General features: G+C 49.9%; 2 protein-coding genes across 2 annotated transcripts in view; one reads left to right on the top strand and one right to left on the bottom strand.

The window, feature by feature from the left end:
• Positions 1–22,812, bottom strand: part of LOC144247626 (uncharacterized) — a 169,588-nt gene that overhangs the window by 136,783 nt on the left and 9,993 nt on the right. The window lies entirely within an intron of this gene.
• On the top strand, positions 3,083–7,417 carry LOC146767210 (uncharacterized). Its single transcript, XM_085581167.1, has one exon. It carries the CDS (start codon positions 4,545–4,547, stop codon positions 5,772–5,774), a length of 1,230 nt encoding a protein of 409 aa, XP_085437293.1. The 5' UTR covers positions 3,083–4,544; the 3' UTR covers positions 5,775–7,417.

Below are 22,812 nucleotides of genomic sequence, written 5' to 3' on the forward strand. Positions count from 1 at the left end.
TGATAAAAAACACAATTCTTGAAAAATTCAGCTACATGTGAAAATTAGATTTGGAAAAAATGGTGCTTCTTTACAAGTGTTGAAGTAGTTCTCTCTTCTTTGAGTAACTCCAGCTTTAGAGCAGGTATTTGAAAGTTACTAGTGAATCATACCTATGTCCTTCACCATTCTAAACAGACATCTGCACTTTGAGCCACTTTGGAAGCCTCAGCTGTTATGTGCAGTGCCTTCTCCATAAATAGCCAAAAGTTAGGGTGCTGGAGACTCCATCTTCACTGAGAAAATCCATTCTAAAACTTGCTGAAACTATTACTATCTAATCCCCAGCTTCTAAAGGTGTTTCTTTTTATCCCCATTCATTCTTTGTACCCAGCCTGAGCTCTGGGGGTGCCAGGGGTTCTGGAGGTCCCATTTGTATTCCTAAAGCTGCCATAACCCCCTGGAGGAACTCTCCTGCAAAATTAGTTCTGCTCTCTGAGTCTATGGCTTCCACAGTCCCTTTTATTGGAATGATGTCTTTTAGAAATGCCTTAGTAAGTGATCCAGTGGTTGCTGAGCAGTCAGAATTGCTTTTGCCCCCCTGTTAGGTGAGATGGTGTCACCAGAAGATATTGAACCCTTCCTGCTCAGGGCATTTCAGTGCCAGGCTCTTACAAGCACACACAGCTGTGCCGGTTGAGCTGACCATGGGGGTAACCTGCGCTTTGTCTGATTCCCTTTCCTCAATAACAGCGTGTCTTGGAACTCTTTTCCCTTCTGCTGCCCTTGAAGAGCCATCCAGAAACACATTTTCTGCCTCAGGCCAGGCAATGTCTCCTGAATCTCCCCCAGGCTGGGTCTGGAGCTGTGTCACTTGAATGCAGTGCTGGGTTTCTTCCCAGCCCCTCTGTGGGATGTTCAAACAGGAGGCTGGGTTAAACCCTTCCCCTGTCCTCAGTTCTGAATCCTCCTGTGCCACTGAACAAGTTTCACACTGTAATAACCGAGCACTGCTCATCCATTGCGAGGCTCTTTTGGTTATCAAAGCTTGAACTTGATGGCAGACTGGAACAGTTGGAGATCCTGTTGTCATCAGGTTTTGGTCCTGGGTCCCCGCTGAAGCTGTGGCTGCACAATTCTGCAGGCAATGAGGCCACTCTGGCCACTGGGTGAAACATTTTGGCCCAAGGATTCCTTTGGCATGGCCCTGTTGAACATTCACCTACAATTCCAATTTCTTTTCTGAGTCTGGAAGAGCCAGAGCTGAGGCATCAATAGTTTTGGTTGTTCATTTTCTCAAGTTTTGCTCTCTTTCTCCTGTCTATACCACAGCATGGAGGCTGTCTGAGGTTAAAAAGTCCTACAGTGTTCTGGCTGGAACAGAGAATCCTCAATCCAGGCTGTGTAATTCCCTATTTATCCTCAAAATTGTCTCAGCTCCTTTTTGGTACTGGGAAATGTTACTTCTGAGATTGCCCAGTGCCTCTCTGGGTCAATTCACCAGGAATCTTCAGTCCCAGTATTTCCCAAATATTTAACCTTTTTCTCCACCATTTACCATTTGTTTTTTTTTTTTCCCCAACACTCAAAAGATATTTTTAGCTAGGAAATTCAGCCATTTCACTGGGGCTTTGTCTAGCACTTGTTCTTGTCCTCCTCATTGGAGCCATCTGATTCCCTGACTGGCAGGATAGGAGTGCTGTAGGGAGACATCCCTGGCTCCAAAAGCCCTGCCTTTAGCAGGGACTCCATACCAGGCTGTGAGCCCTTCCTTCCCTCCCCTGGAACAGGGTGTTGCTTTTAGACACCACTTGTCCTGGTTGCTTCCAAGTAATTTGGAGAGGCTCCACATCAAATTTTCCCCCTGGGGCTGCCCACACCTCTGGGTTCCCTTCAGCACAGGCCTTCCCAGACATTTGACACAAAGGTACAGCAGCAATAGCCTCTGTATCACCTTTTACAATATTACAATGCCACCATCAAATTCATTCCTAGTCAATTACAATCAGAGTAGGAAGAAAAAGAAATTAGTTTATTTCAAACCTACCCCCCACAGCTCCTAACAGTGATTGAACAAGTGATACCAGCTCAACTTTCCCATTTATTCCCTTAACAATGAAAACGTTCCTTTACAATTTTCCCCCCTTAGGTGTAAGATTCCGAGTGGATGGAGAGGCCCCTGTGTCCATCAGGAGAGGCCTCCTCTGGATGCAGACCCAGCCTGAATGTTCTCCAGGGCTCCAGTGTGGTGGGTCCCCGGTGGGATGGGAGCTCAGAGAGCCCTGCCAATCCATGTCCATGCAGGGGTGGACTTGCTCCTGCTGAGGGTGCTGCTGTCTGTGCTTGCAGTGTCCTTGTGGGCTGCAGCTGGAGCCCTGACTCCTTCCCAGGGGCTGTTTGGGTGGGCTCTGCCCTGGCCAGGAGGGCAATGCCTCTGCCAGGTGCTTGTGGCCGACCCCGTCATGCCCTGGGTGCTGGGGCCCCCTTGGGCCCTGGGGTTGATCCCTCAGGGGCTGTGGGAACTCTGCCATGGCCTTTGCCTTCAGCTTGGCCTTTTGCTCATCCCTTCTTGCCTTCAGCTGCTGTGCCCTTGTGCCCAAGTGCTGCAGGGCTTCTTGTGCCACTCCTGCAGCCCCGGTCACTGCCTGTGGGTGCTCATCCTCTGAGAGCTGCTGAGCTTTCTGCAAAACCTTTCCTTTCTGCAGGGACCCAGACCAAATCCTGAACAGCAAATCCTGATCCTTCATGTGCACTCTGCATTTCCCAGCTGTTCCTTTGTGTTCCCCGTTGTGCTCAGGGTCCCTGCCCAGCCCGTGTGGCAGAGCCGGTGCCTGTCCTGCCGCAGTGTCCAAAGGCGGCCCCCCCGGCGGGCAGGGCCGGCAGCTCCCCGGGGCCGGGCAGCGGCCGGGGCGTCCCGCAGCCTCCTGGGGGCCGGGGGCCACTGCCGGCCCTGCCCGGGGCTGGTGGGGTCAGGCAGCGCCCGGCGCTGAGCCCCGGCTGCCCCACAGCCCCGGCCCGGCCCCGCAGCTCCCCACAGGCCCCAGCCCGTGCTCCCGGTGCCGCACCTCTGCGCCCGGTGCTGCCGCTGCCACCGCAGAGAAACCCCTGGCATCCTGACCTCCTGCTTTTCCTCTCCTGGAAACCGGGGATGGAAAGGATCTGGATCAGCTGGCAAATGTGAGGATAAGACCCTGTTGAAAAACATCTCAGTCCTCTGTATTTTTCTCTTTCTCCTCTTTTCCATCATCCTTTTTCTTACCACAGATTCCTCCTGCTGCTTCTTGCCTGAACCATATTCCTGCACACTCCTCTTCACAGATCCCTTCCCAGCACACCAACCCCATCCATCCCCTGTTGTCCAAATCCCTTCTCCCCTTCCCTTATTACCCCCCTGGGTGTCCATGTCCTTAATTACCTCTGGGGGAATATGCAAACTACCTCAGCATTCTCCCAGGGGACCCTTCAGAGACATTTTGCGATAATCATCCCTTTGGCCAGGACCCCTCCCTGGCTTTCCCTTTTCTCCCCTCCATAGGTGCCCTGCCATGTTCAGTCCCCAAAGATCCCAGGGCACTCACTGATGAGATTTTCAGTGCTTTCTCCCTGCTGACTCTTCACAGACCCCCTGATGTGTCACTCGCCTGTCTCCTGGTCACTCCCGGGTCCCAAATCAATCCCCGGTGCTGCCGCCAGCCAAGGGAGCCGATCACCCAAAGTGGGTGAGGCACCTTCAGCTGCACTCCCTGCCCGCCCCGGAGGGTGGAAGGAATTTGGGATGAACCCCAGGGTTTGCAGGAAAATTGACATCACCAGACGATTCTGTCCACAAAGAATACAGAGGAGTACTGTAAAACTAATTTCATTTCTAAAACTGGGAGAGGCCATGGGACATTTCCCATGGGATCTCTCCAATTGTTGAAGGACACAGCCCTCCTTTTCATCCTAATTCTCCTGGCCACATCTCACTCTCTCTTTCCTCATTGGCTGAAGTACTTGAGAGCTACCGATATCCCAGTCCACCTACTACATACACCATTAATATGCACCCCACTTTCATATAACAAACGATATTAATGGCTCTGTTAAGTCTTTGTTGTTCTTCTGGAAGTTCATGAATAGAGCAGGACCTTGGCTGAGCAGCAGTCTGTGTCATCAATTAATAAAATTTTCTGAAACCGATGTCTTCTCCTGTCACTTCCTTACATAAAAAAGTTGCCTGGCCCTATCTCTGAGCAGCTTCAGAGCATCTGTTTGTAAAGACACTTTCCTGTGGTTCCTTCCATGGGGTCCCCCGTTTGTGGGACATCCCCCCTGGAGCAGGGTGTCCCCTCTGTGCTGCAGCCCCAGGGCTGAATGTTGGTGCTTTATTTTTTTTTAGGGGCTGAATCTTTATGTTTTGGAGGAATTTTTTGCTGAATCTTGATGTTTGGGGAGGTTTTGATCTGTGTCTTAAAAGTTTGGAGGATTTTTATGCTGAACCTTGGTGTTTTGGAGGTTCTTATAGACACACGATGCCCAATGACTTTGTGAGATGAAGTGGGGACAGGAGGAACTCCCAGTCCAAGATGCTCTGTTCTTTTTTTTTCCCCCAGACCAGGATTTTTCATTCCCGGGGAGGAATGAAAATGGAGGAAATGGAGGAGGAGGAAAAGCCCTGGAGATCCCGCACAAGGAGTGGCAGCAAACCCAGCCCAGGGAGCTGCAGGGAGGAAAGAGCCCCCATGAGCCAGGAAGGCAGGCAGAGATCCAGCCAGAGCTCAGAGCTGGTGGAGAAACCTCGTGGCAGGGAGAAGCCCCACAAGTGCTTGGAATGTGGGAAGGGTTTCAGCCGGAGCTCCCACCTGATCGAGCACCAGAGGATCCACACTGGGGAGAGGCCCTACGAGTGTGAGGAATGTGGGAAGCGTTTCCGCTGGAGCTCCAGCCTGAGACTTCACCAGAGATTCCACACGGGGGAGAGGCACTTTGAGTGTGGGGAGTGTGGGAGGAGCTTCAGCCAGAACTCCATTCTGATCCAACATCAGAGGATCCACACTGGGGAAAAGCCCTTTGAGTGTGGGGAATGTGGGAAGAGCTTCAGCCAGAGGAGCAGCCTGATGCAGCACTCGGTAATCCACACTGGGGAAAAGCCCTTTGAGTGTGGGAAATGTGGGATGAGCTTCAGCCAGAAGGGCCACCTGATGCAACACCAGAGGATCCACACCGGGGAAAAACCCTATGAGTGTGGGGAATGTGGGAAGAGCTTCAGGCACAGCTCTGGCCTGAGGAGACACGAGAGGATCCACACTGGAGAAAAGCCCTACGAGTGTGGGGTGTGTGGGATGAGTTTCAGCCTCAACTCCCAGCTTACGGAACACAAAAAGATCCATACTGGGGAAAAGCCCTACAAGTGTGGGGAATGTGGGAAGAGTTTCAGAGAAAGCTCAGCCCTGATTCGGCACCAGGTGATCCACACTGGGGAACGGCCCTACACCTGCTTGGAATGTGGGAAGAGCTATGGGTGGCACTCAGACCTGAGAAAGCACCAGCGCATCCACAGCGGGGAGAAGCCCTACGAGTGTTCCCAGTGTGGGAAGAGGTTTCGGATCAGCTCCAGTCTCCTCGTACATCAGCGGAGTCACACAGAGGAGAGGCCCTACCGCTGCCCCGACTGCGGGAAGGGCTTCAAGCACAACTCCCACCTCACTGTGCACCGGCGCATCCACACCGGGGAGAGGCCCTACGAGTGTGGGAAGTGTGGGAAGAGCTTCTCACAGAGATCAGCCTTGATCAAACACCAAAGGAGGCGCCACTAAGGGGGGAAGCCCTGTGAGCTCCCCAAGGGTGGGAAGAGCTTCTTATGCTCCTCCCAGCTCCATTCCCTATGGGAGGATCCACGTTGGATGATCCTCAGTGACCTTCATTGGGCAGTCTTGGTGATCTATGGGCCTGGTTATCTGTGTTGGGAAGACTCTTGACTGGGAGGCTCCACATCTTCCTCGTTCCCTGTGGGCACCTAAATAAACCCAGTGGCAGGAACATCCATTGGGGCACAGACCAACAATGAGAATTCCTTGGGGAGAGCAGATTTAATGACTTCCAACTCCATAAAACCTTTTGCATTCAATCCTATCTTCTGGTGGCCTCAAGGAATACTGAATGGTCTTGGAGGTATGTCCTAGGTTGACTATATGATGCTTGTATCTCCAGTTGTCTGTTCTGTTTATAGTGAATTATAATTTTTGCACCTTTAAGACTTGTTCCGAGAGCAAAGGAGGGAGAGAAGGGCAGAGTTTGTTTTCAGAAACTGCACTCACTCCTCCACATTCCTGCTCCTGGGCCAGGTTGTCTGCAGATGGACAGACAGAGGTACAGATCTCTCCTTTGCTGTTAATTAGTTTTAGCTAGCTGTGGCAGAGAAGTTCCCTGGACTGTGGCTGCTTTTCCCTTTTCTTTGGACCTGTTTAAACCTGCTCTGGCCTGAACACCCAGAAGAGCACCGGCAGCTCACACCTGTGGCCCAGCGGGCCAGGCCTGGACTGTGGCATTTCCAGCACTGGAGGGACTGATAAGAGACTGAGTGAGCTGAGCTACAACCCACGGAGGGACTTCCTGAGTTTGTCTCTCTTTTAGAGCAGCAAGAGGTTTTATTGTTTAATATTGTTTAGGTTTTATTCTTTAAAAAACAGTTTTTTCCACTGTTCTTCAAGGAGATACTTTTCCCAAACTGGTTGGGGGAGGAGCCAATTGAATCTGCTTTCCAGAGGAATCCCTTTGGAGGTTCTCTCCCAAATTTGCTCTGAACCAGGACAAGGTCTTTTCCAACTTCAGGGATTCCACGATTTTGATTTCCTATTGCCCAAGGGTGTCTTCTGCAGCCAGATGGTGGAAAAACTGGGGAAAAGACCAAGATTTTGGAGACAGTGGGTTAGAAACTCCACCAAAAAGGTTCTTCCCTCCCCCCAAGCACGTGGATCCTCAGCCGGCATGGACATGGAAGTCTTTTTCTTTTGGCCTTGATTTTGTTTTCATTTCTCTTTATCCCTTTAAAATATCCAATATTGAAGTAAAAATAGACATTGAACTAAGTTAGTGGATGTGGTCATGGTAGGACACAGACATGGTGGGACACGTGTAAGAATGTGCCCTCTGTTGACAGAGTAAACAAGTTAACCTTTTGTTCCCTTAAAAAGGACAAAAGGCCAGGTGTTTCTCTCCTCAATTTGGTTGAAAGACACCTCATAGGACCTTGGGGACTTCACCTCAAACTTAAGGGTAGCTAATTGGACAGGAGCAAAAAAGTCCCACCTAAGCAATTCCCTAGAAAAGAAGAGAACAAAAGAAGTTAATTGCTTTTGTGAAGTGTTTTAGCAAGAGCAAGAACCTCTTGCCCTGACTTGGCTTTTCTCTGTAAAAAGCTTTTTTATTTTTGCCTTTTATTAAAACTTTTTATTCCCAACACTGTCACATGAGCCATCCTGCTTGTTTTATGCCACCTGAGGTAGCTGAGCTATCAAGGGTATAATGCTTATCTCTGAGAGCTTATAAGACCAGGCTCAAAAAGAGAAAAAGCATTAGACATGGAGAGTGACATGGGCACGCATGGACATGGAGGGGGACAGGGCCATCCCTAGGGACATGGGGAGACACAGGCATGGATGGAGACATGGGGGACAGTGACAGGGATGGAAACATGGTGGGGAGACAGCCATGGGTGAGGACATGGTGGGACATGGCCAGTGACAAGTGGGGACATGGCCATGGCCGGTGCCATGGGAGGAACTTGCAGGGGATGAGGGGGATGCTGGGTTTGAAGGAGTTGAGGGTTCCTGGGCAGGACTTGGACCTTGCTGAGGCCTTTGGGGAGCCCAGGCCGAGCGGCTCCGGCTGCGCTGGGAGAACCTGGTGGAGGTTCTGGGGCAGCTGCTCAAGGACCCCTGACCTGGAGCCCCAGCTGGGCACTGGGCTCCTGGAAGGGGATGAATGTCCTTGTCCCTAGGAGGGAAATCCCAACACCCCCAGGGTGTCGGGAACAGCTGAGGGGCCACAACAGGGAGGGGAAAGCCCAACAGAGCTGTCCTCCTCCTAAGCTACATCCTAAAAGTCCCAAAACTCAGGGATTCTTCCCAGGAAAAAGCTGCCAGGAGCTGCCTGAATTGAGGGAAAGGGGGGATGTGATCCCCAAACTGAACAGGAGGGGCCTGGATCCCCAAACCCAAGCCCAGGGGTGAGAGGTAGAGCTGGAGGCACAATGGGGAAGGGGTGGGAGAGCAGGGGAAAAGAGGATTCTGACCAGGAGAGGAATGGGACCCTCAGATTGAGTTGGGAGGGGTCTTTGGGTTGGGGGAACAATGGGAGTGGGGAGGGAAGGGTGGGGATGGGATCAAAAATGGGTGGTTCCATGGGGATCCCTTGGTGTCCCCATCGCTTGATCCCTGGAGTGATTTCTGTGAGGCTCTGGGAGGGGGGAATGGATCTGCACTGGGTGGGTCCCCAAGCCCCCTGCCCATACCTGGGGGGCTCATGGGAGGTTCCCTCTACCCAAACGCTGGTGCTGCAGCCATGGGGGAGAGGTGGGTAGGAAAGGGGGATCTGGGGTGGTCAATGAGAGGAGCAATAGGAAGAGGAGAGAGAGATGAGGAGGAGGTTAGGGAAAAGAAGGAACAGGAACAGGAGGAGGAAGAGGAGGAACCGCAGCAGATCCACACGGTTTGCCTGCCCTTCTGCCGAGTCTGCAGCTCCCCTGGTCATGGCAGCATTTACTCCCCCAGATCCTGCAGGTAAGTGGGGAGGGGGAGCTCACCCCAAATCCATTGGGGGGTCTCTGGGAGTTTTTTTTTGCAGGGAAAGGGATATTTGGATCTTGCATTGCACCAAAGGTGAGACGCAGATGTCCCTTTGGAGACTTGTGAAGGGTTCCTGTAGCAATCTCTGTACTGGCTGGGGCAGTGGTAACAGTTTGGGGGGGACATTGGTTTTGGGGTTCCAATTGGCATCGGAGTGGGGAGAGCAGCAATGGCCAATCCTGGAGCTGGGGGATCCCAGCAGCCTGGAGGAGTGGGGGACTCGAGATGAGCAGAGTCTGGGCCCATCCAACTGTGAACAGGGTGGTGACTTCTCGAGCTGGACTTGGGCAGCAGGACCAAGGTGCTCACCCTTTGTTTTTCCCCCAAGCCAGGATTTGTGCATCCCAACCTTTGTGCAGGTGGAGCTGGTGGAGGCTGTGAGGAAAAGGAAGATAGCATGGAACACTGAGGCAGGTGAGGAGTAAGTCACTGCCCCTTTCCCCCTCTCCTCTGCTCCACCTATCAGGCCAACATTGCCCCTGGCTGCAGGACAGCGCTGCTGCCAACGCTGTCCTGCCAGGGATGAATTGGTGGGATCTCCTTCCCCTTCCCTCTGGCATGGAGGCAAATCCCATCCTCTCCTTGTCCACCCTCCTTCCTCTTCTCATTCTATCCTTCTTCCTTCCACATTCCTTCCTCTTCTTTTCTTTCCTTACCCCAGGTACTGAGCTGCAGACAGAGACCTGGGAGGACAAATCGCTGCTCAGAACCTCTGTTTTGAGGCTGTTTTGAGCAGCTCCACAGCATGGGAACCCAATGGGGAGGAAAAGCCCTGGAGATCCCACACAAGGAGGGGCTGCAAACCCAGCCCCGGGAGTTGTGAGGAGGTAAGAGCCCCTCTGTGCCTAGAAGGCAGCCAGAGATCCATTTGGCACTCAGAGATGGTGGAGATGACTCATGGCGGTCAGAAGCTCCACAAGCGCTTGGAATGTGGGAAGGGCTTCAGCTGGAGCTCCGGAGATCAGACCTGATCTGGCACCAGGTGATCCAGATGGGGAATCAATCAGCCCTACAAGTGTGGGGAGTGTGGGAAGGGCTTTGGGTGGATCTCCAAGTTCATCAGCATCACAAGATTCACACCAGGGAGAGGCCCTATGAGTGTCCCAAGTGTAGGAAGTGGTTTCTGAGAAGCTCCAATCTCATCGTAATGAGCCAAGGGGTCAGCTGGAAATGTATTTAGGATAATTGAAAACTGTGGATGAGTCAAGGGGACATCTGGGAATATAACTGAGATAGTAGAAGATTACATATTTTAGTTAAGATTTTAAAATTAGTTAAGAAGCCAAGTTGCTAGCAAAAATCACATGCCTTAGTTAAAGAGTAGCAAATATATTAGAAAAGTAAAGCTAGGAGTGACAGGGATAGATGTAGGAATTGTGAAGGAGCAGAGACCATAGAAATATCTTGCCTTAAGAATAATCAGCAGTTAGGAGACGCTACCGTGACCAGCAGATCAAAAAGTCCTGCAAACTGGCCATGGGTGAAGAGTTTACCTTGAGGAAGACAGCTTTCTTCCTCCCTTACACCCACTCCCTTATTTCAAAATCCCAAAGACCCAGTTAAGGAAACACGATTGCACAGCCGTAATGGATATTCAGCTGATTATAATACGAAGCGGGCAGGTAATGATTATGTATTATGTGTCCTTAGAAACAGCTTGGATATGTAAAACCTTTCCTGTATAAATAGAAAGCAGGAGTCTGCAACTCCTCGCATATGTACTTGGAAATGATTCCATGTATGTCCAGCACTGCAATAAAATACCCTTCTTTCCAGCTTTAATTAGTTGAGGAGCCGTCTGTCCATGCTTCAGTGCATCAGTGGATTCACACACAGGAGAGGCCCTTCTGCTGCCCTGAGTGCGGGAAGGGCTTCAAGCACAGCTCCAGCCTCGTCACCCACAGGCACATCCACACCGGGGAGAGGCCCGGTGAGTGTCCTGTGTGTGGGGAGAGATTCTCCAGAAGCTCTCGCTTGACCCAACACCAAAGGAGGCACCATTAAGGGAAGCCCTGCGAGCACCCCCAGTCCCAGTGTCACCCCCTTTCCTGCCCACAGAGCTCCTGAGCCAGCGGCGGCCGCAGCCGCTCCCCGTGGCCTTGCACAGGACCCCCTGTGATGGGGCAGGGAGGATTCGGGAGGGTTTGGGAGGATTTGGGGAGGATTTGGGGAGAGTTTGGGAGGATTTGGGGAGGATTCGGGGAGGATTCGGGAGGATTGGGGAGGATTTGGGGAGGGTTTGGGAGGATTTGGGGAGGATTTGGGGAGGATTTGGGGAGGATTTGGGAGGATTTGGGGAGGGTTTGGGAGGATTTGGGGAGGATTTGGGAGGATTCGGGGAGGATTTGGGGAGGATTTGGGAGGATTCAGGAGGATTTGGGAGGATTTGGGGAGGGTTTGGGGAGGATTTGGGAGGATTTGGGGAGGATTCGGGAGGATTTGGGAGGATTTGGGAGGATTTGGGCCGTGGCGGGGCGGGTCCGGCCGGGACCGCTGGTCGCTGCGGGTCTGCCCAGCAACTGGTGAGTCATCAGCCGCGCTGTCTCTGATTGGCTGAGGGAAGGCGGGAGTAGGAAAAGGATCGGGAGAGATCCCGCCCCGAGCACCAGCACTGGCAAAACAGTCCCAGCCCGGGCACAGGGAGGGAATTTATTACCATCCAAATCACAGCAGGAGAAGGGAAAGAAATCTCTACAACACCTTCCCCCCACCCAACAGGGATCACCCAGACCAGGGGTTATCAATGATGGAGAGTCGGGGGCATCTGAGTTGGGATCAGAAGCCAATTTTATTGAGTGTACCAGGTGTTTATATAGTTTCACTTGTATGGTGCTTATATAGGGCTCTGGTTTTGGTAACAATTTCCCATTGGTTACACTTCTTTATGACATCACATGACCTGGTAACATTATTTTATCACTATGTCTCACAATATGTTTCTTGGTCACTTCTTGCCCAGGGAGACTTTCTCTGTCTGTCTCTGCCATGGTTTCTGCTCAATCAGGCAGAAGAAGAAGATATCAGGCCCCTTTATCAGTTCCACTGTACTCTCTGGTTTGTTCCCCATACCTCCCCCTATCTGTTCAAACAAAAATACATTCTTAAGTGATTTGTCTATTAATTTTTTCACACAATATAAAATACAAGGAATAAGCATAACAATACATAATATAATCCTAATACATATAAGCCTATTTTAATTAAATTTCTTATCCATCCACCAAGTCTCCAATCCCCCAGAAGCTGATCTAGCCCTGTAAGCCCTGATACCACTGGATAATCATAACCATTTTCCCAAGGGCATAAGTCTGCTAGAGGTTAAACAGGTGCTGATGTGGTGGCGAGGTCCTGTTCACAAGGGTTCTCTTCCAATGTTGATGTTCAAGGTGAATCTTCAAGTGATGCAGTCAAAGAATCTCAAAACGCCTTCACATTGTTTGCTGGAATCCACTTGGAACCATTCTCTGTGGACATGCAAGCAAAACCTCTACCCCAGCCTGGTCAGAGAGAAAGCCAGGTAAACTTTCCTAGGAATTGTTCTGGGGAGTTTTGAGAAGGCTGAGAGAAAGAATTGAAGCAATCTTGCAGCTGGTGTTTTGAACAGTTGTTTTCTTATAAGATGTTTACTAAAGGGTGTTTCCTTAATTAGCCAATCATGTGAGGTGTGTTGATTAAAGGACCAGTCAGGTCTACCGGTGTTGGAGCAGTGTATAAAAAGAAATGGGTTCCTAAAAAAATTAGTATTAGTCTCCTGGAGAGAGTTAGACTTTATGTGTCGCCTGACTCTTGTTCCTGACTCAGTGGTGACACCAGGTGACATCAGGTGACCTAAGGATAAAGCCCCAATATCTTACCAGATCCTGGATCCTTCACTAAGGTAAGGGATTTTTCCTTTTGTTGCAATTGTGAATTACAATTAAAATGTCAAACAATCAGGGGTTGGGGTCCGTCAAAGATCATTTCAAGAAGTTGAACACATAAAAGGCTTTCTGCAGTCTCTCCGAAGGGTTGTCCTCTCTGGCCCCCCCTTTCTATTGTACCAGGAGACGCTTGAGGGAGCCATGTTCAGTGACAGATTGGCCTTTTGAGGAATGAGGAATACCTGTTTTGTGCATAATTCCCCAAAGGCAAAAAAGGTAGCAACTCAGCAGGAAGTATAAGCTGGGCCATTGCCTTTACTTCAGGTGGTATACCCAGAGTTACAAAAGCAGCAGTGAAGTTCTAGAGACATCTTTAGCCTTTTTCCCTGAACGGGCTGATGCAATGTCTTGGTTTGAAAAGACAGGAGTCTGTGTAGGAAGGCAAGACCCTCCTGTGAAATGGAAAATGTAAACCCCCCCTCCCTCCAAATTACCACAATTTCAAAATTAAAAGGCTCTCAAGCAAAGATATGGGAATGGGAATAACAGTTCTTTACTAGGAGAAAAACTAAATTTAAAAAAATGCAGTTAGTACAAACAAAACTAGTGATGGAGTCAGAAACCTGACACCCTGAGGAGTCAGGGTGTTGGTAACAGTCCAGTTAAAATGGTGGCTGCTCCTCCTGGAGTGGCAGATGAAATGCTGCTGAAGCGGTGATCTCTAGAATGGTGGAGCTTTCTCTGAAGGTCTGGTAGTAGTTGGGCCTGGTCTTCCTCTGGGAATCCAGCAGAGAAGAAGCTGCTCCTCGGGGAATCCAGCGAAGTGGCTGCCAGTGTCTCAAAAATGCTGATTTTATGCAGGTAGGAATGCTTGGCTCCTCCCTCTGGGTGGAGCATCTCACAATGGGATGATGTAACTTTACTGGTCATGCAGTGAGTCATTCAATGGTCCATGAACAGAAGATCTCTCCCCGGAGGGAGACATTGTTCTTGGAAGAGATAAGAAAACTGCCCAACCTCCAACAGATGGCAATAGAATACATGCTTATCTTACAAGCCAGGACACCCCACATCCCCATTGTCCCCAGTGTCCCCCTACTGTCCCGATGTCCCCAATGTCCCCGATGTCTCTGATGTTCCCAATGTCCACCCGTTATCCCTGATGTCCCCCCAAATGTCTCCACATCCCTGATGTCCCCCTATTGTCCCTTATGCTCCTGCATTGTCCCCATGTCCTCAGTGTCTACCCATTATCCCCGATGTCTCTGATGTCCCCAGTGTCCCCTCCCCATTGGCCCAAATATCTCAATGTCTCCAATGTCCCCACATTGTCCCCATGTCCCCCAATGTCTCCTATGCCCCTGCACTGTCCCCATGTCCCCAGTGTCTCTCCATTGTCCCCACATCCCTGATGTCCCTGATGTTCCCACATCCCTGATGTCCCCCCACATCCACATTGTCCCCGATGTCCCCAGTGTCCCCCCACATCCCTGATGTCCCCACATCCCAAATGTCCCCCCGTTGTCCCCGATGTCCCCACACCCCTGACACCCTGTCCCACTCCTCAGTGTCCCTGTTAGTGTCCACACAGACGCCGCAGACGCAGGCGCTGCTGGGGGCGCCGGGGCGGCTGCACTGCGCCTTCGCACCCCCGGCCGGGCCCTTCACGCTGCAGTGGCTGCGGCACCGCCACGGCGCCACGCGGCGCCTGCTGGCCTTCGACTCGGCCGCCGCCCGCCGCACCGAGGCCGCGCCGGGGGTGCTGCTGTTCCTGGGGGGCCACGGGAGCCCCCCCGGCACCGCGCAGGTGAGGGGAGGGGAGGGGCTGCGGAGCCCTGCGGGGACAGCGGGGGGCGCCACCGAGCAGGGGGGGTGTCAGGTCCACCCGGCCGCCAGGGGGCGCTGCTGGGAGTGGGCGGCCTCAGTCCTCCTGGCCACTGGGAGGCGCCAATGGACAGCCTTGGTCCTCCCGGCCACCAGGGGGCGCTGCAGGCATGGAACTGCTTTGCTCCTCCCAGCCGCTAGGGGGCGCCACTGGCAGTGGGTGGTTTTGGTCCTCCCGGCCACCTGGGGGCGCTACTGGCACGGGAACAGCCTCGATCCTCCTGGCCGCTAGGGGGCGCTGTGGGCATTGGTTTTTTGGAAGGTTTTGGGAGCATCTTTTGGGGTTTTTTGGGAGGTCCTGGGGGGGTTCAGTGAGTGATTTTTGGGGGTTTGGGGGGCATTTTTTGGTTTTTTTTGGGGGAGTTTTGTGGGTGATTTCTGGGGACTTTTTTTGTGTGTTTCTGGGAGGGTTTAGCAGGTGATTTTTGTGGGTTTTGGGAGCATTTTGGTTTTTTTTTGGGGGGGCGGTTCTGGGGGTTTTTGGGCACAGAACGGCCACGATCCTCCCAGCTGCTAGGGGGCACCATTGAGGCTGAACGTTTCCTCGGTCCTCCCAGCCGCCGGGGGGCGCCAGGGAGGTGTCGCTGCAGCTGCCGCCGCTCTCGGGGTCGGACGACGGCGCCTTCGTCTGCTCCGTGAGCGCGCCCAGGGCAGGTGCAGCAGGTGCTGCGGCTGCACGTGATTGGTCAGTGCCGGGAATGGGCGGGGCCGGGGCTCCCAGTATGTCCCAGTCCCTCCCAGTCCCTCCCAGTTTCCCCCAGTCCCTCCCAGTATCCCCAGCTCACTGTCCCGTGTCCCAGCCCCTCCCCGGGTGTCCCTGCTGCCGTCCCGGCTGTCCCCGGGGCTCCCGGCCGATCTGCGCTGCGACGCCGTCGGCTTCTTCCCGCTGGACGTGGAGATCCACTGGGAGCACCGCGCCCCTGGACACACCCGGCCACGCCCGGGGGACACTGAGGGGGACACCGAGGGGGACACCTTGGTGACCACCCTGGGGCCCGGCTGGGACATGCCACACCGGGTCACTGTGGCGGTGGCGGGTGAGGGACACATGGGGACATCAGGGATGGGGTTTGGGGACAACTGGGGACATCAGGGATGGAGCTTGGGAAACCTGGGGACATCAGGGACAGGGTTTGGCCACAGCTGGGGACATCAGGAACGGAGTTTGGGACACTTGAGAACATCAGGGATGGGGTTGGGGACACCTGGGGACATCAGGGATGGGGTGTGGATGGTCTTGGGACACCAGGACTGGAGCTGGGGACACCTGGGATGGGGTTTGGGACATTGAAGATAGAGTTGGGGACACCAGGACGGAGTTGGGTACATCAAGAGTGGGGTTGGGGACAGCTGGGGACATCGGGAATGGGGTTTGGAGGGTCTTGGGACAGCAGAGATGCCTGGGGACACTGGGGACAGGGTTGGGGACATCAGGAATGGGGTTGGGGACAGCTGGGATACGGCTGGGGACAGCTGGGACGGGGTTGGGGACACCGGGGATAGGGTTTGGGACACTGGGGACAGGACTGGGATCTCCTAAGGGACATCAGGAGCAGAGCTGGGGACATCGGGGGGTGGCCGGTGCCACCAGGACGGGCTCGGTGCCACCCGGGGGTGTCGGTGCCACCCGGGGGTGTCGGTGACGCGTCCCCAATATCCCCACAGGTGCCACCAGGCCCAGCGTGGAGAACATGGCAGGGATGGGCCTGGTGGACATTTGGGGAGGTCTGGGGAGGTTTGGGGACATCTGCGGACATCTGGGGATGTTTGGAGACATTTGGGGAGTTTGGGGACATTTGGGGAGGTTTGGGGATATTTGGGGATATTTGGAGAGTTTGGGGACATTTGGGGAGGTTTGGGGACATTTGGGGAGTCTGGGGACATTGGGGACACCGGTGGGGTTGGTGGCACTGGAGGAGTTTGTTCCAGTTTGGATTTTAAGGTTCTTTTTTAAAGCATTGATTAAAAAACCCAAAGCACGAATTTAAAGTCATTAGAGAACCAATTACCCAGCTCCAATTGTTCACTGGATTTTTTTTAAAAAGCAATTTTTAAAAAGTTCTGTTTCCCATTTTATCGATTTTTCAGCAAATCTTCGCTTTTGTCACGGGAGAGAGAGGGGCAAAAAAAAGGAGAAAAAAATGGGGGGAAAAAGGAAAAAAAAGGAGATTTCCATTCCCATTATTCCTTCATCTCCACACATCCAAATCAATAGCAGAGAGTTAGCAATGATCAATAGTAGGGAGTTATCAATAATCAATAGTGAGTTATCAATAATCAATAGTGGATTATCAATAATCAATAGCAGTGAGTTATAAAAAATCAATAGCAGATTATCAATAATCAATAGCAGTGAGTTGTCAATAATCAATAGCAGATTATCAATAATCAATAGCAGGGAGTTATCAATGATCAATAGCAGGGAGTTATCAATAATAGCAGATTATCAATAATCAATAGCAGTGAGTTATCAATAATCAATAGCAGTGAGTTATCAATAATCTATAGCAGATTATCAATAATCAATAGCAGGGTGTTATCAATAATCAATAGCAGGGAGTTATCAATAATCAATAGCAGTGCATCATTCAATCGGCATTTTTCACAATATTACAAAGAAATCAATCCAATATTATTTATTGATTATTGATTATTGATTATTGATTATTGATTATTGATTATTGATTATTGATTATTAACCATTACAAATAAATTTATCCGATATCAACTATTGATTATTAATTAATCAACACTAAAAAGAAGTTGATCTATTATTAATTATTAAGGATTAATTAATCAATATTACAAAGAAATCTATCCAAAATTAATTATTAATTATTGATTATTAAGAATCAATATTACACATAAATTAATCCTATGTTATTAGTTATTTATTATTAATCAATATTACAAGGAAATCAATCCTATATTATTAATTATTATTAATATTACAAAGTAACAAATCCAATAGTGTTAATCAATGTTAAAAATAAAATAATCCAATATAAATTATAAATTATTAATCAATATCACAAAGGAATCAATCTATATTATTAGATATTAGTAATTATTAATTATTAATCACTCGATATTACAGAAACTTTTATCCACTCTTCATTATTATTTATTATTAATCAATGCTACAGAGGAATCAATCCAATGTCAATTATTTATTATTAATTAATCAATATCACAAATTAATAGTTCCAGTATTAGTTATTAATTATTGATTATTGAGCAATGCCACACAGGAATTGATCCAGCATTAGTTATTGATTATTGATCAGTGTCACACAGGAATCGATCCAGCATTAGTTATTAATTATTGATTATTGATCAGTATCACACAGGAATCGATCCAGCATTAATTATTGATTATTGATTATTGATCAGTATCACACAGGAATCGATCCAAAGCTCGTTCCTGTGTAACGTTTCCCGCTCGCCGCGAGCTCTGAAAGCGCCGATCACGGGTCTATAAAATCACAAACTAATCACTAATTACACAAGTTAATTAATAATAAACTAATTATTACACAAGTTAGTTAGTAATAAATAACTAAACAAGTTAATTAGTAATGAAATAATAATTATAATAGCGATGAAATCAGAGCAATAAAAATGTGGACAATGAGAGTCAGGACACCACAAGATGATAAAAAAATGAAGAATTTTGGACACCCAGGAGTTCTTGGGCACTGTGAAAACACCGATCAGTTGTTCTTGAAATGTTAAAAGTTTATTAATAATAAAATAGTTATTAAAAATATAAAATAAAAAATTAAAATAATAAAAATAATAAAATTAAAATACAAAATAAAATCAGAGTTATCAAAATCTGGACAATGACATTTAGGCCACCACAAGGCGATAAAAAGAAAATAATTTCGGATGCCCGGATGTTTTTGGGCACCGTGAAAAATGCCAGTCTGGTTCTTTAAAATATTTTAAAAATTACTGATTCAAACAAGTTAATTAGTAATAGAATAGTTATAAAAATAGCAATAAAGAGGAGTAATAAAAATTTGGACAATGAGGGTCAAAGCACCACGAGATGATAAAAAATGAAGAATTTTGGACATCCAGGAGCTTTTGGGCACTGTGAAAACACAGATCAGTTGTTTCTGAAATTTTAAAAGTTTCTTAGTAATAAAACAATTATTAAGACATATAAAAATAAAAATAAAATAATAAGAAATAAAATAAAATAAAATTTAAAAATAAAATCAGAGTAATAAAATGTGGATAGCGAGGGTCAGGCACCATGAGACAATAAAAAATTAAGAATTTCAGACATCCAGGAGTTTTTGGGCACTGTGGAAAATAACAATCAGTTGTTTTTTAAATTTTAAAAGTTTATTAGTAATAAAATAGTGAGTAAAAAAAAAAAGTAAATAAAATCAGAGTAATAAAAATGTGGACAATGAGGATGAGAACACCACAAGATGATAAAAAATGAATTTTGGACATCCAGGAGTTCTTGGGCACTGTGAAAAGCACCACTCGCTGGTTTTTGAAATTTAAAAATTTACTAATTCAAAAAGTTAATTAGTAACAAAATAGTTATAAAAATAGCAATGAAATTGGAGCAATAAGAATCTGGACAATGAGGTCAGGACAGTGACAAGACAATAAAAAGCGAGGGATTACGGACGTCCGGATGGTTTGGGCACTGAGCTGCCAAAGCCACGCCTTGAACAAGGAATAACCTAAAAGCAGCAGCCTGTTGCATATTCATCGATCTCATGCATGATGCATCAATCCTGTCCAGCCACAGAGCCCGGAGCAGTGGCAGCCTCTTCTCAATCCCGCGGCGCCCGCAGGGCTGAGCGGGGCACGGAGAGTGAATTTCCTTTAATCAGGGAGCGCTTGTGGCAGCACATTGCTCTGCCTCCCAGCATTTTCCACAGAGGAGCACAGAGGGAAACGAAAGAGAAAACAATTTCTGTTTCTGCTCCTTGTTTTAGCATGTGGAACGTGTTTGGAGAATTGTTTAACAATTTGTTACCCAAATTGTTGTGGGGTGGTTGCTGGGTTGGGTTCTGGTGAGGATCGTTTGAGCCTGGGGCCAATCCCACCCACCTGGGGCTGGAATCTCAGAGAGGGTCACGAGTTGTGAGGAGTTAGATTTGGGAGTTAGAAAAAGCGGGTTTGTAGTTTTAGTGTCTCCTTTAAACAGTATATTAATAGAAAAAGCAGTTTGTAGTTTTAGTGTCTCCTTTAAACAGTATATTAATCTATATTAGTATAGTTCTAATAAAGAAACCATTCATCCTCCTGAGCTGGAGTCAGGCATCGTCATTTCTTCCCCCTGGCTCGCCTGCATTTACAATAAGCTGTAAATTCTTTTTCTCTGGAAGATTTCGGTGTCCTTGGCTGCCATCCCGGTGCAAGTACCTCATTCCTTTCTTCCCACTCACAGAGTTTCTATTTTAACCACAAAAGCTCCATTTTAACCACAAATCTACATTTACCCTACCATTAAAATGTTAATACAGCACTACTAATCAATGTAACATAATGCAAATCCTATTCAATTTAATACCTGCAAAAAGCCAATCATAAAATATGTATTTTTCACAGAGGACATCCTGAGGCTGCTGCAGGGACAGCGATGTCACCACTGTGACGTTGTCGGGGACGGTGACATCATCAGGGACATCGCTGCTGTCACTTCTCCCCCCTCCCCAAACCACACTGGATTTGAGATGAATTCGGGGAATTTTCTGGGAATTTTCATTGCAATTGTCCCAAATGCTGATGGGAATTCCTGGGGTGACGTCACTGGGGACACTTGGGGACATTCTGAGGACGCTCTGGGGACACTGATGGGGGTGGCGGTGGGTCAGGGGCTGAATGAGCCCCTCGGTGCCTTGCAGCAGAGCCGGGTTATAAATGACAATAGAATAATCAGCTTTTGAAATTCTGTATTGCCTTCTGCACGTTGTTATTGAGCACGAGGATTTTGCTGTGGTACTTGATATTGATATTGATTACTGATAATTCCTTGCAGCTGCTCGCTGGTACAATAAAATCAATCCGTTTATGTGTGCAGCATATAACAAATTTACTGCTAGAGTAATAAACAGATATTATATCATAGGCCTTAATATATTAAAAATAGATAAACATTAAATAGATCAATAATAAATACTGGAATAGAGACTATGTAATGTTAAAATGCTTTTGTGTGACTGACTCAGGTGTAAAACAATTCAGTTGTTTCCCACATCTGTGGACCAGCCTCACCAGGTGATACCAGTGACACAAAGCTCAGAAGAATTTATGAATTTATCAGGGGGCCTGAAACAACAGGGTGGAACCATGAGAAGAAATCAAAAATATCAACTTAATCTACAGAATGTCCTGCAGACAAGTCAGAGGTGAGACCCAAACACGAGTTCCTGGGAGACCCAAACCTCCCAGGAGTGTTTGAATAATGTCAAAACTCAGGAGTGTGTTCCTGGCCCTGCAGTGGAACCGGATCCGGAGAACGAAGGGTTAAGTTGAGGGCGAGTTCTTTGGCCAGCCCCAAAACCCTTTTTTATCCCTGATTAAACTTTGTTTAGTAATCCCTTAGTGAACTTTGTTTTTCACACTCGGCTGGGATTTGGGGGGGCCGGGGGGGTCCCTGGACAGCCCCCGCTGCTGAGCACTGACCCCCCCTCACCGAGCACCGGGACCCCCCAAAAACCGCACCCGCACCCCTTCAGTGCCCCCGACCCCCCTGAGCACCGGGCCCGGACCCCCTTTGTGCCCCCCACCCATCACGGGGGTTCCGCCCCCTCCCCTTTGACCCCCCAGAGCCGCGGGACCCCCGGGAACAGCGCCGGGAACGGGGGGGCCCAGGGATGTGAGAATTGGATTCGTAAAGGATTCCCAAATCCTGGCAGAAAGCTCACACTGCCTTGGACTTGTCCATGCAAACTCTGAGATTTTATTGTGCCAGCGAGCAGCTGCAAGGAATTATCAATAATCGATATCAGTATGAGCACCTGAGCAAAATGCTGGGGGTCAATAGGAACCTGCAAAAGGCAACAGAGAAATGCCAAACCCAACAGAAAAAGCAGAAAAATGCAAAAGGCAACAAGGGAATGCAAAAGCCTTCTGAGTGCTCTCAGAATGTCCCCAGGTGAGGCTGGTAACGTCATCCCAGAAACTCCCATCAGCATGTGGGACAATGCCCATGAAAATTCCCAGAAAATTCTCCGAATTGGTCTCAAATCCCGCACGAGGAGGGGACTGGTGACGCCAGCACTGCCCACCAGGATGTCACTGTCCCTGATGGCATCAGAGCGGTGCCATCGCTGCAGCAGCCTGGGGAGATTCTCCACGGCTTTTTGGCACCGCTGGGCCAGGGCGCGCCTGCTGGGGCCACCGGGGCCGCCGGAGCCACCACAGGGACTCAAGAGGAGGTCGTGGATGTCCCCAAGTGTCCCCAGCAGGTGATCCTTGCCCAGGCAGGCACTGGCATCCCACAGCTTCTCAAACTCGGCCACTTCGGCCATCAAGGCCTCAGGGACATCGGGGGACGCCTTCTTTGTCCCCTCCAGGATGGCCTCGATGTCCCCGAGCTGGCGCTGCAGCTCCTCGGGGAACCACCTGCCTCCTTCACACTCTTCCACCAAGCGCTCCAGCGGCCCCAGGGCCACCTGTGCCCAATGTCCCCTTCTGGTGGCCACCATGGCTTGGCTGCTGGCCACCACGGCCTCTCCCACGGCATCGTTGGTGGCCGCAGCCACCTGGGCCTTGTGCATGGCCCTGCCAAGGCCCTCTTTTCCCTGCCCAGGGCCACCTTCAGCTGCTGGGCTGTGGCCACCAGGCTGCTCCCAGCTGTCCTCCTGCGGGTGGCCACGTTCTGCAGGTCCCCGGCCCGGATGGCAGCGATGGCCGCGTCCCAGCGGGTGTCATGGAGCTCGGTGGCATCCCAGGCCAGCAGGGCCCGGCTGTCCTCGAGCCTGACCACCAACTCCTGCCAGGCCCAGGCCGCAGCTCTCACATCGGCCCAGGTGGCCCCTGGGGTGGCCCCAAGCACGGCCAGGGCCTGGCCCAGGGAGGGGACACCATGGTGGCCCAGGGAGGTTACACCGCCCTGCTCCAGGGTCTCACCAAGACTCCAGGTGAAGTTCCTCAGGTTCACGTGCAGGGACTCTGCTGCTCGTCCCTCTGTAACCCGGTCACGGTGGCTGCCACACACAGGGTGGCCACCACATTCACCAGTGACTCCAGCTGATATGGGGACACCTGGGGAGGAGACAGGGGTG

Source organism: Lonchura striata, chromosome 5 (genome assembly GCF_050655825.1).
Source record: "Lonchura striata isolate lonStrDom1 chromosome 5, ASM5065582v1, whole genome shotgun sequence".
Taxonomy (NCBI): domain Eukaryota; kingdom Metazoa; phylum Chordata; class Aves; order Passeriformes; family Estrildidae; genus Lonchura; species Lonchura striata.

Coding starts and splice junctions, on each gene's coding strand:
- LOC146767210 (XM_085581167.1), top strand. CDS start 4,545: ATGCTCTGTTCTTTTTTTTTCCCCCAGACCAGGATTTTTCATTCCCGG.